This window comes from Myotis myotis, unplaced genomic scaffold, assembly GCF_014108235.1.
Source record: "Myotis myotis isolate mMyoMyo1 unplaced genomic scaffold, mMyoMyo1.p scaffold_m19_p_8, whole genome shotgun sequence".
Lineage (NCBI taxonomy): Eukaryota > Metazoa > Chordata > Mammalia > Chiroptera > Vespertilionidae > Myotis > Myotis myotis.
In genome coordinates, this window is record NW_023416390.1 from 30,548,577 (window position 1) to 30,565,223 (window position 16,647).

The 16,647-nt window shown below is 42.1% G+C and overlaps 1 protein-coding gene across 1 annotated transcript in view; it reads left to right on the forward strand.

Moving 5' to 3' along the window:
* SP100 (SP100 nuclear antigen) overlaps positions 1-13,556 on the forward strand; it is an 89,703-nt gene extending 76,147 nt beyond the window's left edge. The window contains exons 25-26 of the mRNA XM_036319482.1: positions 11,078-11,221; positions 13,419-13,556. Coding sequence (XP_036175375.1) covers positions 11,078-11,221; positions 13,419-13,499 — 225 coding nt within the window. The 3' untranslated portion in view covers positions 13,500-13,556. The remainder of the gene's footprint in view (positions 1-11,077; positions 11,222-13,418) is intronic.
* Positions 13,557-16,647: the final 3,091 nt, after the last annotated feature.

Sequence of the window (16,647 nt, forward strand, 5' to 3'; positions counted from 1 at the left end):
TACATGCCCAGGTTGTGAGCTCAATCCTCAGTGATGAATATGCAGGAGGTAGCCTATCAATGATTCTCTTTCATCAGTGATGTTCCTCTCTCTCTTCCTCTCCCTTCTTCTCTGAAATCAATAAAAATATATTTTTAAAAGACTTTCAACCCCTACTTCAGCAGAATCAGAGCCAGTGCCCCACCCCAAGGATGTACAGAGGCCCTCTTCCTGGGCAATCTGCAGTTTCTTCTAGGAGCACCCTGCCCTGATTCACAGAGTGAAAGCCATACAGAAAGTTCACATGAAGGAGAACTGAAACAAGGCAGAGAGCAAGGAGGGAAGGCAGACACTGTTCCTGCTAAGTTCCCCACTGTCATCCTGTTCTCTGTTCCCCCAGTGGGGCCTCAGATGGGGTTTTTTTTCCATCCACATAATTCAAAGCAATAATATGGCTAGAAATCTTCCTTAAAAACAGGAGAAAAATCATTGTGCAATAGGTAGTTGTGGCCAACAAGCTTGGGAATTCAGGTCCTTCACATGAGGCTATTATGCAGGATTTCAGAAAACAGAAGTGGAGGATGACATTATCATTGTGTGTCTAACCTGCCATAAAAGAAAAACGTTGTTCATGGGTAAAATCCCACCACTATATTTTGATTTATAAAAGAATGCTCTCAAGATGGGTGAGAAGAAAGAGGGCACAGTTAGAAGAAAGTGGAATGAAAATAATAATAATAATAATGCTTCCTTGCAGGTCCAAGAATTCCCAGAGATAAACATAAGAACTTTGAACGCTCTATACTTCCTGTGACCTGTGGTCCAGCAAAGGGGATGTTATATAAAGAGAAAATGAAACAAGGTAAGTTTCCTGGTCTCCTACACTTTTCAACTGAAAACTATCCATGTGAATATTATATTGTTCAGGGGCTAGACACCTGTGTCAGGGTCTCCAAGACCATCCCAACATTTGGTGATTTACTAAGAGGACTCACAGGACTCAGCATATAATCTAACTCATTGCTATGATTTATTAAGTTGACACAAAGCAAAATCAGCAAAGGCAAAAGCACATGGGACAAAGTCCAAAGGCAATAGGTACCAGTTTCCAAAGGTCCTCTCCCAGTGGAGTCATACAGGACACATTTAATTCTCCAGCAGCAACTCATAACAACACATGTGAGATGTTGTCTATCAGGGAAGCTTCCCTGAGACTAGGAGTCACAGGGTTTTTAACAGGAGTTAGCCACATATGTACACTTTACCTCGCATCTGCCAAAATTCCAGATGTCCAGAAAGAAAGCAAGTGTTCAGCACATGCCCCATGGGAACGGTGGGACCCCTCCCAAAATCCAGGCTTTCAGATGTCAGCCAAGGATCAGCCTTGGAAGCAGACATTTCTAAAGGTAGTTGTCTCAGGTTTGCTCTCTTAGGTCTTTCCTGCACAGCATCTCAAATAGACTGGAGGAAAGATGACATTTCCTCACTTTTAAAATTCATAAACATTAGCCTACCAGGCCATCTCTCCTTTCCCCCCAAGGAAAAGGTCCCTATAATGCCCATCCAGCACCCAACCCAAGAACAAGTGCTTCAATATCAGGGTAGAAATGTACACATTTGAGAAATACAACAACAACTTCACAGTCCCATTCCCTGCAACACATGTGCCACCTTATGCTAGCGAGGAGCACAGGTTTTAGAATCAGGATACCTGGCTTCAAGTTTCAGCGATATCAAGAGTGTCTGTTGCAACTGGACCAAACCATTCTTCTCTTTCATCCTAAACTTCCTCCTCTACAAAATGGGAATAGTAATAAAACTTGCTTCACCATATTATAATGAGGGGGAAAATGGAATAACAAAGTACAGCACAAATGTTTGGCAGCCAGTATTGATTCCCCCTCCCAAAATAGAGTTCTTTAGACATCAACAAGTATAAATGTGTGCCCTATGACTATATTGCCTATGAGTAATTGAACTTTTCTTACTACATAACATTTCCATAATTACTTTCCACATAAAATAGATATGAATCCAAAATATGAGAAATAATTGCTGCCATTAACTGGATGATGAACATTGTGCAGGACTAGACAGATGTGGCTGTGGTGGCAGCTGCCACTTGGCCACCTATGTGCCCTCATTTGCCCTCTCTGAAATTCAGCCTGGTTCTATCCTGAGTCTCAGAGAAGGGATGGGAAAGAATCCTGGACTTTTTTTTTTTTTAAGAGTCATACTTTTTTCCCTCTCTTTTGAATATAAATACTTTTTAAAAGTAAATGTTAGTAATAATTATTGCCCTTCTCATTGCACAGTAAAGGAAAGTGTGCACACATGGCAGGAAGTCCCTTCTACCACCGCCCTTCAGGTTGTTGTGGGGCTCCTGAGAGGGAACTCAGCTCTTCTGGGTTGCTGATTCTAAGCCCAAAATGGGTGGTAGGAGGCCAAGTTCTAGGGTTTTCACAGTCAGAGACATTCCCTGGCAACAAAGGGAGCTCAACCTGTCTTGCCCGGTCTCACAGGAATCTCAGCAAAGTGTATAAAGACAAAGAATGGGAAGCAGCTCACCCTCAAGGAATTTGAAATTGAAGGAAACTACGAAAGGGCCAAGAATTGGAGGCTGAGTGTGCGCTGCGGTGGATATACCCTGAAAGACCTGATTGAGGTATCCTAATGACAAAGGGCTTCTATTAAGGATGGAATGTCATAGTTCACAAACTCCAAGCTTTATCGATGTTCAGAAAACCATCATGACTTCCTTTGAGCAGGTCACAATGCATGCTATTACGAACTAACATTCCACTCCGGTGTTATCTTGACCAGTTTATCACAGTGTAATCCTAAGTGCATGAACTCTTCTCCCTTTGAAGGTAGACAGTAATTGTGGCCTTGACTCTGTCACTAGTAATTGCCACTGTGTAATATGGTCACAGGAAAGTAATTTAAATTGGGGAATGGGGGGCAGAGAAGGCCATCTTAGACTTTGGGGACCAATAAAGTAGCATAGTAATGTATCTGGGAGGCACTGGAAATACCAAGCTCAAAACAGTAGAAAAAGTACAGAAGTACAAAGAGGACACAAAGACTCATCACGGCATTAATCTCATTTCTCTTTCAGAACGGATTTCTAACAGACCCACCGAGAACAAGAAAGGCAATTACCGCATGACTTTCTGCCTATATCTCACCTATCATATTGTTGATTTTCCATTTCTCTGGCCTTATTCTATAGCTCCTAACTTCATTAATTCTAGTAAAATTTGATTTATAATATGGGGATTTTTGCACTTGTTGCTTATAACATTACAGTGTCTGAGACCCGAACTTCTTTAAGCATTAAAACATGAGAGATAGAGGTGAGACTAATCCTTTAAAATAAATAATGAGACAGAGCTGACCTTATTTTATTGTTTCGACTTCATTGTCTAGCATGGAAGAATAACTCATGGGGTGGGGTAGGGTTCTAGGACACCCAGAGACGCAGGCAATTATATGGCCACCTCTTTGGTCATTATGCTGTGGGTCAACTGGGTGGTTTCTCTATGGCCTCTTTGCCCCAACTGGAGGTAAGAGCTGAGGTAGTCATTGCCCCAGGCTGAAAAAAGGCCCAGTCATTTCACAGATACCCAAGGTCAATGCAAGCCCTTGGGATTCAGGAGAAAGTGGAGAGGTACTCACCTTCAAGAAAAGATGCAGAACTGGGACTTTGTACCAATTTTATCTTCAGCGCTGTGTACCAGGAGAGCTGCAGAAGGCCGTGGAGTCTGCAGAAACATTTGTATGGCACCCAGGACTCTGGGCCCTGAGGTCACTGGGGACTGTGGATGATGAGTACTCAGTCTGAGTCTCTCATTTAAGCTCCCACTCTATCTGTGAAAACCAGGGCCAGCCTCCCTCCCTACATGGCTTCACAAAAGCCTCCTTGAGTATAAGATCCACAGAATGGAATTTGCATTGGACCAAACCATCACTGACACATAATTTAATGTTTTTTATTCTCCAATTAGATATATAGACTCACAAAAGCAGATGTAAAGCAAAGGGAAGGCATGAATCCTTTTCATAACAAGTATACTCAAATGTGTGGTTAATGAAAACTCATATTCAATATTGTCACTCGATCTTTCTCTATTTTCTATAGATAATACCAGATTCTCACAGTGATAACATTATTGACCCATATGTAAGTACTGCCACCTGTAACCCCAGAATAATCCAGGCTTTCTCAGTATCTCTGTCATGCTGTCTTTCCCTGAAGCATGCTCACACTCCGTTAGAACAGGTCGCTATGTGTGATGAGTAGACAACAGCAGATGCATCACCCATGCCAGGTAGATGGTTCTGGAGTGGGTGTCTCAATATGAAAGCATCCTTTCCATTCATTTGGTGGAAACCTTCCTATTTTCCCATTAGTATGGGAGGCAGAGCTCTAAACCACTTGGGTCTCTAGAGATGGGTCTTGAAGTAGAAATGGGCAGGGCTGGACTTCTGATTAGGGATAGGAGTAAATTCGAGAGGATAGCAGAATTTTAAAGAAAGCAGAAGGAAAGAAAAGGAAAATCTCAAACACCCAGTCCATGGTGCAGGCAGTGATAAGATGGTTTCATACATCAGACAGAAGGAACAGGCCTCACCAGGCTGGTAAGTTCAAGGTGTATGTCCTGTCATGAGTCCTGCAGAGAAATGTACTCAGGGCATTGTGTACATCCTGTCATGAGTCCTGCAGAGAAATGTACTGAGTGTTCCCCAATTGTGTAACATGGGGAAATAGCTAATGGGGTGCGGGGGTCCTAGGACACTCAGAGAGGCAGGTGGTGTCACCTCTCAGGTCATCATGCCTTGGATCAAACTGGATAGTTTATCCATGGCCTCTCTGATCCAGGTTGGAGGTAAAAGCTGAGGCAGTCATTGTTCCAGACTGGAAGGACATCAATTCATTCTATCGATATCTAAGATTCAGAAACCATGGCCCAAAAGCCTAACAATAGGTGGTCAGCATCCATGAGTCTCATTTGTTATGACAAAAAGGATAAACAATTACATGGCCCCATGCCAGAGTCAGCAAGGCCCATGTGGGGATGTGCCCAAGGATGTCCCTAATGAGGCACTATACAAGTTTTTTTACTGAAAGAGAGAACATGGGCAAGAGACACATTGCAGCTTAGAATTTCCTCATATATGTGACTTTTGTGTCTCTTCTTATATTAAATTTATAAATGAAGAGAATTTACAAACTTTGGTATAGTCCAATTCACCTAATCTCATTGGACCCAGAGATGATGTTCTGACTGCTATGATTTGTAACTTTAGTAGCATACCTTTTTTTCTAATAAGAGGGTATTATGACTAGGGCCACTACATTCTTATAGCAGTGGAACTCACAGAAGCACTGAGAATGAGATGAGATATTTAAAAATTGGGATCTGCAACACTATTGATGGATTGGATATCTAGGTGTGGAGAAAAGCAGAATCCATGTTCAATTCTGGGCTCCTGTGTGAACTATGGGTTCCTTGGTGAGATGGGGGCTAAATGAGGAGCAGATTACAGACAGGAAGACAAGGAATATAATTTGGGACAGGATGGATTTTAGATTTGATGAAAGACTTCTAACTGGATATGATAGAAAGTAGAGTGTGGAAGTTTAGGACCTCACAAGGAGACCAGAGACACAAGTTTTAAAGTCTAAGGATAAGTAAGGTAAGCATGGTCATGGGAGCATGAAGTAGTGGGGGATGTAGGACAGACCCCAAGGAATTCCAACATTCTAAGTGAGGAGCCTTCAAGAAGAGGCAGTCTTATGGGGGTAAATCCAAGGGAATAGAGAGTCAGAGGAACAAAGCATAGTGTTTCTAGAAGGAAGAAGTGGAATGGCACTTCCTGTCACCTCCCCACTTCCTCACCACCCACCAGCATCTCAACCACCCATCACTGAGTGAGCCAGTCCTCAAGTCTGTGCATTATGTTGTACCTACGTTATCACAGGACAATGTGAATTCCTCCTTCTAACCCATTGTGTAGACAAGATATTTTCATCTAAGTGTAGAGCTGTTACTAACACATTAGGTGAGACATTCCCCCAACCACAAAGTTCTCCTCAAACAGTTATTTTTCTGCTCTGGGGGAGCCAAAAACTTCTGGACATTTCTCCATCACAGACACATGACCCTCATACATAGAAATTTAATATGTAGAGATTCACATGTTATTGGCACATAGATTATCATCCACACACAAAATAAAGAAAAACATGATTTTTCTCACCTCGCAGTGGACTCAATCCTTGGCCAATTCTTATTTTTGTCTATAATTTCTACCATCTTCACTGTGTTTTTTCATTCCACAATACTTAGATGCAAACACTGTCAAATTATTTTCACTCAGTGAAAGTAAATCTGGCTGAAGGACCTACATATTAAAATTGTGGAAGACTCAGCATCATTCACTGTTGTGGGTTCTTCTATCTTCCTTATATAGAACAAAGCACCAGATCATCCATGGACCTAGTGGTTGTCATTACCATACTCCCTGGCCATTCAGAGATGGCACCTCCACACCTTTCATGACAAGCTGAGTTGGGCGTCTTCCCCAGCCTCCCAGAGCTAAAGAGCTCAGTCTAGCCTGGCATTTACCTGGTCATCTATGCCCAGGGTCTCTCCAATCCAGAGGTACTGTCACAGGCCTAGGGTCCCTCCAGGCACAAACTCCATCGTCCAGTAATACCTTCCCAGGCTCTTAAACTCATGGGGAACTTATGGTTGAGAAAATGAGGTGCAGTGATATCTCAGGAGTTTAATTCCATCATATTAAATTCTCAGTAAATCACTCTTTGATGAGTCAATTTAGATGATGCAACATAAACAACCAGATAAGACATATTTCTGGACCATATTTTTCCAACAGAATAATAAATTTCTCAGATTATCTTTAATTCACCCTTTTTGTTGCTATCCGGGTCTCTGTCTCCACAGGGAAAATTTTCCTGACCTAATACAGCCACTTCCTCCTGAACGTCGCTGCAGACCAAAATGTCTTCTAAAAATCTCTACTCAGATATCTTTACAGACACAGCTCCTGGGGCAATGTAGACTAAGGAGAAAATAAAATAAAAAATGGGACTACATCAAAATAAAAACTTTCTGCACAGAAAAAAAAAATCAATAAAACAACAAGAAAGCCCACTGCATGGGAGAACATATTTGCAATGATATTTCAGATAAGGGTTTAATCTCCAAAATTTACAGAGAATTCATACAACACAAGGAAGATAAACGATCCAATCAAAAAATGGGGAAAGGATCTAAATAGACACTTTTCGAAAGAGGACATACAGAAGGCCCAGAGACATATGAAAACATGCTCAAAGTCACTAATCATCCAAGAGATGCAAATCAAAACGACAATGAGATACCATCTCACACCTGTCAGAATGGCTATCATCAACATATGACAAGTGCTGGTGAGGATGTGGCAAAAAAGGAACCCTCCTGCACTTCTGGTGAGAATGCAGACTGGTGCAGCCACTGTGGAAGACAGTATGGAGTTTCCTCAAAAAGTTAAAGATGGAACTCCCATTTGACCCAGTGATTCCACTTCTAGAAATATATCCCAAGAAACCAGAAACTCCAATCAGAAAGGATATATGCACCCCTATGTTCATAGCAGTGCAATTCACAATAGATAAGATTTGGAAACAGCCTAAGTGCCCATCATCAGATGAGTGGATTCAAAAACTGTGGTACATCTACACAATGGAATACTATGTCGCTATAAAATGAAGGAACTTTTACCATTTGCAACAACATGGATGGAACTAGAGAGCATTATGCCAAGCAAAATAAGCCAGTCAGAGAAAGATAAATATCACATGATCTCACTCATATGTGGGATATAATGATCAAAATAATTTGATAGACAAGAATAGATCAATCTAGAGACAAATGGTAGGGGATGGGGGTTAGAGAGCAACCAAAGGACTTGTATGCATGCATATTAGCATAACCAATGGACACAGACACTGGGGTGGCAGGAGCTTGCCCAAAGCGGGAATGGCTTGGGGGCGGGGGGGGGGGTTTGATTGGGGAAAAAGGAGTCATATGTAAAACTTTAGACCATAAAAAAATACTAATAAATAAATAAATATCTCTGCTCAGTGTTATTCTTTAATACTACAAGTTTCACCTTGGTACAAGCAAAATCTGTGTGTTCTAGAGTCCAATGATGTTGTCCTTCTGGAATCTCACTGATCCCAGTGATGTCTAAATTATCTCCCTTTCTAGCCAGAAAACTCAAATATATGTGAGATGTGCCATAAAGGAGGAACGCTATTTTGCTGTGATACTTGTCCAAGATCCTTTCATGAGACATGCCACATCTGTCATATTGATCCTGACAGGTTAGTGACACTTGGTCCCCTCTTGCCCTTCCTTCTTGTGGTAGAGCTCTTCCCACCATGCACACTCAGCCTGCAAAGTTTATCTGGTTGTATGTGTCTTGATGCAGAGGGAGCAGGGCCCTTAAGTATCAGGATCCAGAATTATGATCCAGAGCTATTTAACTTGCTGGCAGCAGTAGATTCATGGGAAGTGAAAATTCCTCAAGTGGTTTTTAGGGGGAATAGAAAGAGGTGTCACCACCACCTCCTCTGCTTTGTTCCCTAACCATACACTTTGATGGGATGGTGACACTGTGCATTAGATGCCAGTTGGAAGCATATACCACCTGCCTTGGGAACATCTCAAAGCTGGCAAAGCTGGGGCTGTGATGAGTCCTCTGAAGGCATCCTCACAGTCCACCAAATCAGCTGACACTGCGTGACAGGGTCCATAATAAGACTCATGAATTCTGAGGGTGAGTCCACTGCTACATTTCCTTTGCTGTAAAATGTATCCTTGGTCAGAGGTGATGGTATGCAGGCTAACATCGAGATTGGTAAGGCATCTATAAGTGGTGGTGTGGGCAGAGGATGGCTACCAGGAATGTGTGTATCCCCATGAGGACAAAGCATTGCCCTCCATAATGGGAGGAATCTAACGTAACCCAGCTGCTCTCAGGTAGCTCTCAGGCAGTGGTGCCACCTCAGGGATTTGGCATAAACCTCTCTAGTCGGTCAGGCAATCTGCAGAGGCAGAAGACAGATCCACTTTTTTGTTGAACCCACAGATAGTCCCCATCCCTGAACCATGGACAGTGTAATGGGCCTCATTTTTTTCAATTGCAATTGGCTGCAGCATTATATTATTCATTTCAGGTGTATAACATAGTCAATAGACATTTATATAATTTACCTGTTGATGTCCTAAAGAAGTCTAGTGCCCATCTGACACCATACATAGTTAGCATAAAGTTACTATGTTCCCTATGCTATACTTTACATCCCCATGACTGTTTTTATAACTGACAATTTTTACATCTTAATTTGTAATGGGCCTCTGAGAAAGGACTGAAGTGGCCACGGGGAGAAGCTAAATGATATCTCTAAGATGAATCGTTGTATCCACCTGATTGTGGAGAGCCTCCCAACACAGAGAACCTGGGAGAGAGGGCTCTCGAGGCAAATAGAATATCTGACACTCTGTTGGTAGGGTTCCTTTCCAAGAAGTCTCTGCAGCACAGATTCTAGGTATAGATATGGCAATGCCAGAGGGGAGGATGCCCATGGCTGGTGCTCTGTGCTTATTCTGCAAAGTTGGGAGACAAGAGCTGGTTTCTGACTTTTCTTCTGGCCTGATGGTTCATCAAGGCCCAATACTTTGGTCTTTATGGTACTGGTTGCCAATACACAATGGTGGCAGACAGGGATCGTTACCATACTCACAGTGGCTCAATTAGAAACCCTAAGTGTTGAGGTGAATGAGAGCCCATCACCCACTATGGCACCTAACTCAACGGACTACTTATGGGAGGGGTGTCTTTGGTAATTGAGTCTAAATGGGACTCTAGTGCAGAGGGGTTTTCATGAGAAAAGTTGGCTTCAAGGTGGTAACCAACAGTCCTTTTGAGGACTTCAACAGCTGCAAGAACAATGACTGTTTCACAGAGAACCCGCCCCTGCTCACTTCATGTCCTGCCTCTCAGGGTCCCATGGAGTTGCATCTTCTGCGAGATAAAGTTTATTCAGAAAATGTGTCCAGAAAGTCAGCCATGTCATCAGGAATCGGAGATCCTAGAAAGGAAGATGCTGCATGAGGAGCACTTGGTGAGTTGCAAGGGGAAGCTGAAGCCTCCTCCTTTCTGTTCACTTGAGAGAAGAAGCAGTCTTGCAGGGGCTGGAGGAATGGTGCGCAGAGGCAAGCATCTGTGCTTCTTTCTCTGTGCTTTGATCACACCTAACACCAAAATTTGTATCCAAAGCAGATCCCCGTTCTGTGTTTGTTTCAGAGTCCACGGGTTTGGGCGTTGTGCATTCTGCCTGAACATGCTGGGCAGTTCATTCTCTCCAAGGTGCTTTTCACTTAAGATTTACTCTATCTTTTGCAGAAATGTGAGTTCCTCCTCTTGAAGGTCTGTCGCTGATCAAAAATCTTCTGTTGTATCTCAAAACCATATTATGTAAGTAATAGCAACAAAGCCCCCAACTGGCATTTGTCAAATTTGTGGTATGAATGCAATAGGTACAAGTTGCCATTATCATTGCCTTGTTGATGGATGTCTCAGTCAGCTTAGTCAGCCCCTAGCAGCTTAGGCTGCTATAACAAAGTACCACAGACTGGGTGGCTTCAACCACAGAAATTTGTTTCTCACAGTTCTGGAGGCCGGAAGTCCAAGATCTGAGTACCAGTATGGTCAGATTCTGACGAGAGCCCTCTTCCAGGTTGCAGACCGACAACTTCATGTTGTGTCCTCACCTGGTAGAAACAGGGAGAGAGCTCTCTGGGGTCCCCTTACAAAGGGCATTAATCCCATTCATGAGCACTCCACCCTCCTGACCTAATTATCTCCCAAAGGCCCCTTCTCCTAATACCATCACATTGGGAGTTGGAATTTCAACATCTGAGTTTGTGGGGGGAGGGACATAAACAGTCATAGCAGTGAGAGTCTATAGAAAGTAGACTTGGAACCATGCCAATAGCCTGCCCTTTGGCACTTTCATCCACAGAGTAAAAAGCGATCTCAGAGCCTGAAGAAGTGCATGTGGTTAAACAAAATCAGAGAAACACTGGCTTCAAAGTTGTACCTCCAAGTGAAGGAGTTTGTGCAGGACATGCGCCTCATCTTTCAGAACCACAGGAAAATTTATGAGGTAAGTGGCTGTCCCTGCATCCCTTTTTCTTTCGATTAAGTCACTTTGCCTTTCCTCTCTCATATCAGGTAAATTTTACAACTTTCCTCATCATGCAGCAAGCACACACAAGTAAAAACTCTAGAAGGCTTCTAAAAGCCCTGTGGTCTACAGAGGTGAAAATATAATAATCAACCAGAGGTATCATTGCAAACACTGTCCTAGGATCTCAGAGTCTGCTCACTGCTAGATAGCCGATTTTGTCCCAGAGAACAGTAGCCTGCAGATCTAGTCCCTCCACAGGAAACAGAAGTGCTTTTTAAAGGCAACCAGTGTTTCTCTTCTCTAAAGGAAGATACCAAATCAAATTTCTCAAATTTCAAAATCTTGGATTTCTTTACATCCAAATCCCCTAGTGCTGTGTCAAAAAGTTAACAAGGCCCTAGCCCGTGGTAGGCAAACTGCAGCTCCCGAGCCACATGTGGCTCTTCGGCCCCTTGAGTGTGGCTCTTCCTAAGCCTTAGGAGTACCCTAATTAAGTTAATAACAATGTACCTACCTATATAGTTTAAGTTTAAAAAATTTGGCTCTCAAAAGAAATTTCAATCGTTGTACTGTTGATATTTGGCTCTGGTGACTAATGAGTTTGCCGACCACTGTGTGCTGGGGTCCAACCCCAGCGGGTCCAGGGGTCCCCAAAGGTGTGGACGGAGTCGGCGAAGAAGGAATGACACGGGGACAGCGTTCAGTTGATCAGCAGCCTAGCCAGGATCTCCAGCCAGGATCTCCAGCCAAGTTCTGGTCTGGATCTCCAGAGAGGTTCTGCTTAGGATCTCCAGCCAGGTTCTGTGTCCATGTTCTCTTGCTAGGTTCTCCAGGTTCTCCAGTCAGGTTCTGTAGCCATGTTCCCTCGCTAGGTTCTCCAGCCAGGTTCTGTCCAGGTTCTCCAGCCAGGTTCAGTTACCAGGTTCTAGTCAGGTTCTCTTGCCAATTTCCGTAGTCAGGTTCAGTCCAGGATCTTTTGCCATGTTCTCTCGCTAGGTTCTGTCTCTAGGTTCTGAGGCCAGTTTCTGTCCAGGATCTTTTGCCATGTTCTCTCCAGCGAAGTTCTTCTGTCTCTAGAGAACGTTCTGTGTAGGTTCTGTGCCTAGGTTCTCTGTCTCTTGGTTCCGTATTCTAAGTTCTGTGTCTTGCTGTCTTATTACATCTGTATTTATACCAGTTGATTCAATCCTTTCAATCTCTATTACAAAGGTTAGGGCGTTTCTTATCTTCATTCCAGGGAGTAAAGATTATGTAGCTTAAGCATGATTGTTCGTAGTTAAAGTGATTAATTACCCACCTGGCACTAGTTAAGAGGTTTTATTCCCTCCCTAACTTCAGGGGAAAATCCCTACCTGGGGAAACAACCTTTCTCAGAGACCTTGGTTAAAACACATAGTGCCAAGAAGGTGAGCAAACATATTAAGAACAGTATGCCATATATGCCAGGTCCCTTGAAACAGCAAGCATGGACCGGCTCCCGGCAACTGTGGCCTAGCCGGTTTGGCTCAGTGAATACAGCGTCAGCCTGTGGACCAACAGGTCCAAGGTTCAATTCCAGTCAAGAGCAAGTACCTCGGTTGCAGGCCCAGGCTCTGGTCAGGGCTTGTGAAGGAGGCAACCAATCAATGTGTTTCTCTCACATCTATGTTTCTCTGTCTTTCCCTCTCGCTTCCAATCTCCCAAAAACCAACAACAACAAAGATCAACGGAAAAATATCCTCCAGTGGAAAAATAGCCTTGGGTGAGGATTAACACACACACACACACACACACACACACACACACACACACGCACACGCACACACATTAACAAGGATTGCCTCAAGGTGTGAGAATGAAGGGAGAGAAAGGCACAATGAATTTACTGTAGACATTTCCATACTACTATATTGTTGCAAATAATATGTGCTGTGCTCAAAACTCAAATAACTTCTATTTTGTCAAATTAAATCAATCAATTTTTGGTGAAGAATTAGGCTGCAAGATAGTACTATTTTTGCTTCTCTGTCTTCCAGATAAAGAGAAATGATCAAGCTATCAGGGAACATTAGCTATTCCTAACTGGATGAAGTCTCACTTAACATTTGGGGCTGGCCTAAAATGAAGATCTTGATTACCTGAAACTTTGGGTAATTGGAAATGGCTAATACTGTTTTTCTCTTTGTTTTTTCAGGGCCAGAAATTCATCATGCTGGGAATTCAAATAGAGGCCGAATTTGAGAAAAACTTCAAAGACATTTTTGGAATTCAGTAAATCAGCAAGAACAGTTCTCAGTCCGAGCCCATTACTTTGTGATTTTTGTCCATTTCTGTTTCCCCCTTCAGAGACTCCAGCAGTACATGGTCAAGTGCCCGTGGTCCCGCTGACCATTCTGCCTAATGATATGTAAAAACAATCACATCACACTTCTTTTTTCAAACTTATTTTGTCGTTATTTCAGCTCATTTGTTTTTCTAAATAGAAAATGTAAAATTGCTTTGTCCAGATCTCTTATTAAATAAATTGGAGTGAAATTTACAATAAAAATATTGAGTCTTTCTATAAAGAATCATATGTGCTTCCATTTATTTAAATTATTATGTTGTTAGTAAAGTTTTCTCTCCTCTCCTCCTCCCCACATAGAGCTTATTCATTTCTTACTTTTTCTTTTTACTGTCAGGTATTTTATACTATTTCTTGTTATTATGAAAGTGACCTTTTTCCTATTATAATTTCTTACTTATTGTTGCCTGTTATAGAAAACTACTGTTATTTATATATTTTGGTAAAGCCAGTGTTATTTATGTAGTTTGGTTACTGATCACCATTCTGCGTACTTTGTTGCCTTTTACCCCATGGCATCAGGAAGCACATAGCATAGCATACTATTCTCAACATTTAATTCATAGGGTCAGAATCCTAATTGGTACAGCTGATAAAAGCATTCCTCATGCACTAAAACCTCTGACAGTTCTTGGTTCTGTTGGGGAATGGCTCTGCCATGACATCCTGGTGACCTTGCATGTCTCCACACGGCACACATAGGCAAGACTTAAATGCAACTGATCTGATTTAGGCCTTGGAAGAATGCCCGGTGATTTTTCCAAAACATGAGAGCATGGGAGACTTGTGAGGAGCTGCTACAAAGCCATTTTCCATTCATCGCCTTATCTTCCAGAGGCTATCATGACTCACTCTCCTTTCATTCCAAGTTCTGATGAGGTCTGAAGCCTTCTGATTCTTTATTTAGGGCAAAGCTGGAGGCTATTCAACTGCTGGCTGCAACATGAATGTGGACCACCACTCATGTCACACCATAAGGCATCCACAATCCCTTTGTTTGGATATCATCCTATGGTACAGAGGACATGGGAAGCTGGTACCTTTGCTTTTTTTGCTTTTGTTGTCTATGTAAGTATCAAACTGTCTGAATAGTAAAGTGCACTCATCATTTCTTTACCAGTCAAATCTTTTAGCTTTGCTTGACAGGTTCTCAGACCCAAAATATTCCAGTTATAGGAAAAAGAATACCACATATTGATAGCTGGTTCAGAGTATACACTATACCAGCGGTTCTCAACCTGTGGGTCGCAACCCCTTTGGGGGTTGAATGACCCTTTCACAGGGGTCACCTAAGACCATCTTGCATATCAGGTATTTACATTATGACTCATAACAGTAGTAACATTACAGTTATAAAGTAGCAACGAAAATAATTTTATGGTTGGGTCACAACATGAGGAACTGTATTTAAAGGGCCAGAAGGTTGAGAACCACTGCATTATACCATTCAGAAAAGTACCTCAGCCTCCGGAATTATTGTCTCCAGCTGGCTCCAATGCACCATGTCACCATTCAATAATAAGATTTTGTTATTGGAATAGAAAATGTTGAAGATTAAATGAATTTATAAATGTCAAATGTTCAAAATCATGTCTGAAACACATGAATGTGTCATCGTGACTACACACAGTAGGGATTCTGTATTCAACATGTTAACTCAAGCAAAAGGCAGCAGTTCTCATTGTCAGTTCAGCTAGTTGATGGAAACAGAAACAAATGGAGGCCATAAAAACCAAGGTTGACACGTTTCCTAGCCCTTCCCAAAGAGACCAATGTCTATTTTCCAAGTTAATGGAAAAAGGAAATACCCATATCCTTAAAGGATTATTGAACGAGAATCCTCAGCTAATTCTAGAGGCCTGAAATGCCATAATGACCTAGCAAAACAGGTTAGGTGTTAAATGCAATTTCTATCTCAGGGTCGATTTAATCAAAAAACATTTCTTATTACAATTGATGGAATAATTTAGGGATGATTCAAAAATAAACGTGTCTACAGCTCTGTCTCCCTTTACTGATGTCATAACTGTAAAAGGAAGTCACCTAAATAAGTAAAATGTTCAGAGTTCCTGCCAGAGAATAAACTTTCTTTCTGGGAGTACAGTTATTTAGAAAAATGGATATATTCCATCACACACCAGGCAAAATATTTTATCCTTGAATCTCTTTCTTGCAGCATATTCTATTTTCAATACTTTAGCTCCCAAAAAAGTTATATTTTTCACATAGGTTTACAGTCTAAATTCTGACTGGGGTTTTTCCCCCCTTTTAACTTCTTTTTGTGTGCTTTATTGTGTTAGGGGGATTCAGTGATGCATCATTATTATCTAGAATTGGTGGTTTTTCCAGTCTATCATTTATCATCTGTAGCAGAGATAGTAGTGTTCACCAAATATTGCATATATCCTCCAAATTTTTCCATTTCCTTGCATTAGGACTGACTAATACACTTACCAATGGGCTATGATCAGAGGTGGCATGTGTCATTTGCAAACTAATTCATAGGAGAGCAGTGAGAATTCTCCATGCACCCTCTCTCCTACCACGTTGATTATGGAAGCCTGGTTTTGAGAGGACAGAGCCCAAAGACTGAAACAGCCTAGTACATGTACTTACTACCACCTCAGAGGGGCTCCCAGATGCACCGTGGGCTTTGAGTAAGCAAGAAGTGAACTTATTTGTGTAAGCCAGTGGAACTGAAAATTGTTTATGATCACCACACAAGCTAACAAGTCCTGACTTATTTGGTACTGAAAACAACAGAGAACACTTGCAGGAGTGAACTTTGGGTTTGGGGGACCTTTGTGCCAGGAACTAGAGACAAAGGCCAAATACATATTTTTTATTATAGGCATGCTATCTTGTTTCTATTCTGATGTCAACATATGAACACATGTACAATAAATAGAGCCTTGCCTCCCACATTTCCCAAGAATGGGTTCCCAGGATTAAGTGAACCATGGTCTGTGGAGTGCACTCAAAGTGAAATGTACCAAGCCCAGCTGGTGTGGCTCAGGTGGTTGAGGGTCGATCCACGCACCAGGAGGTCGCTGGTTCAATTCCCAGTCAGAGCACATGC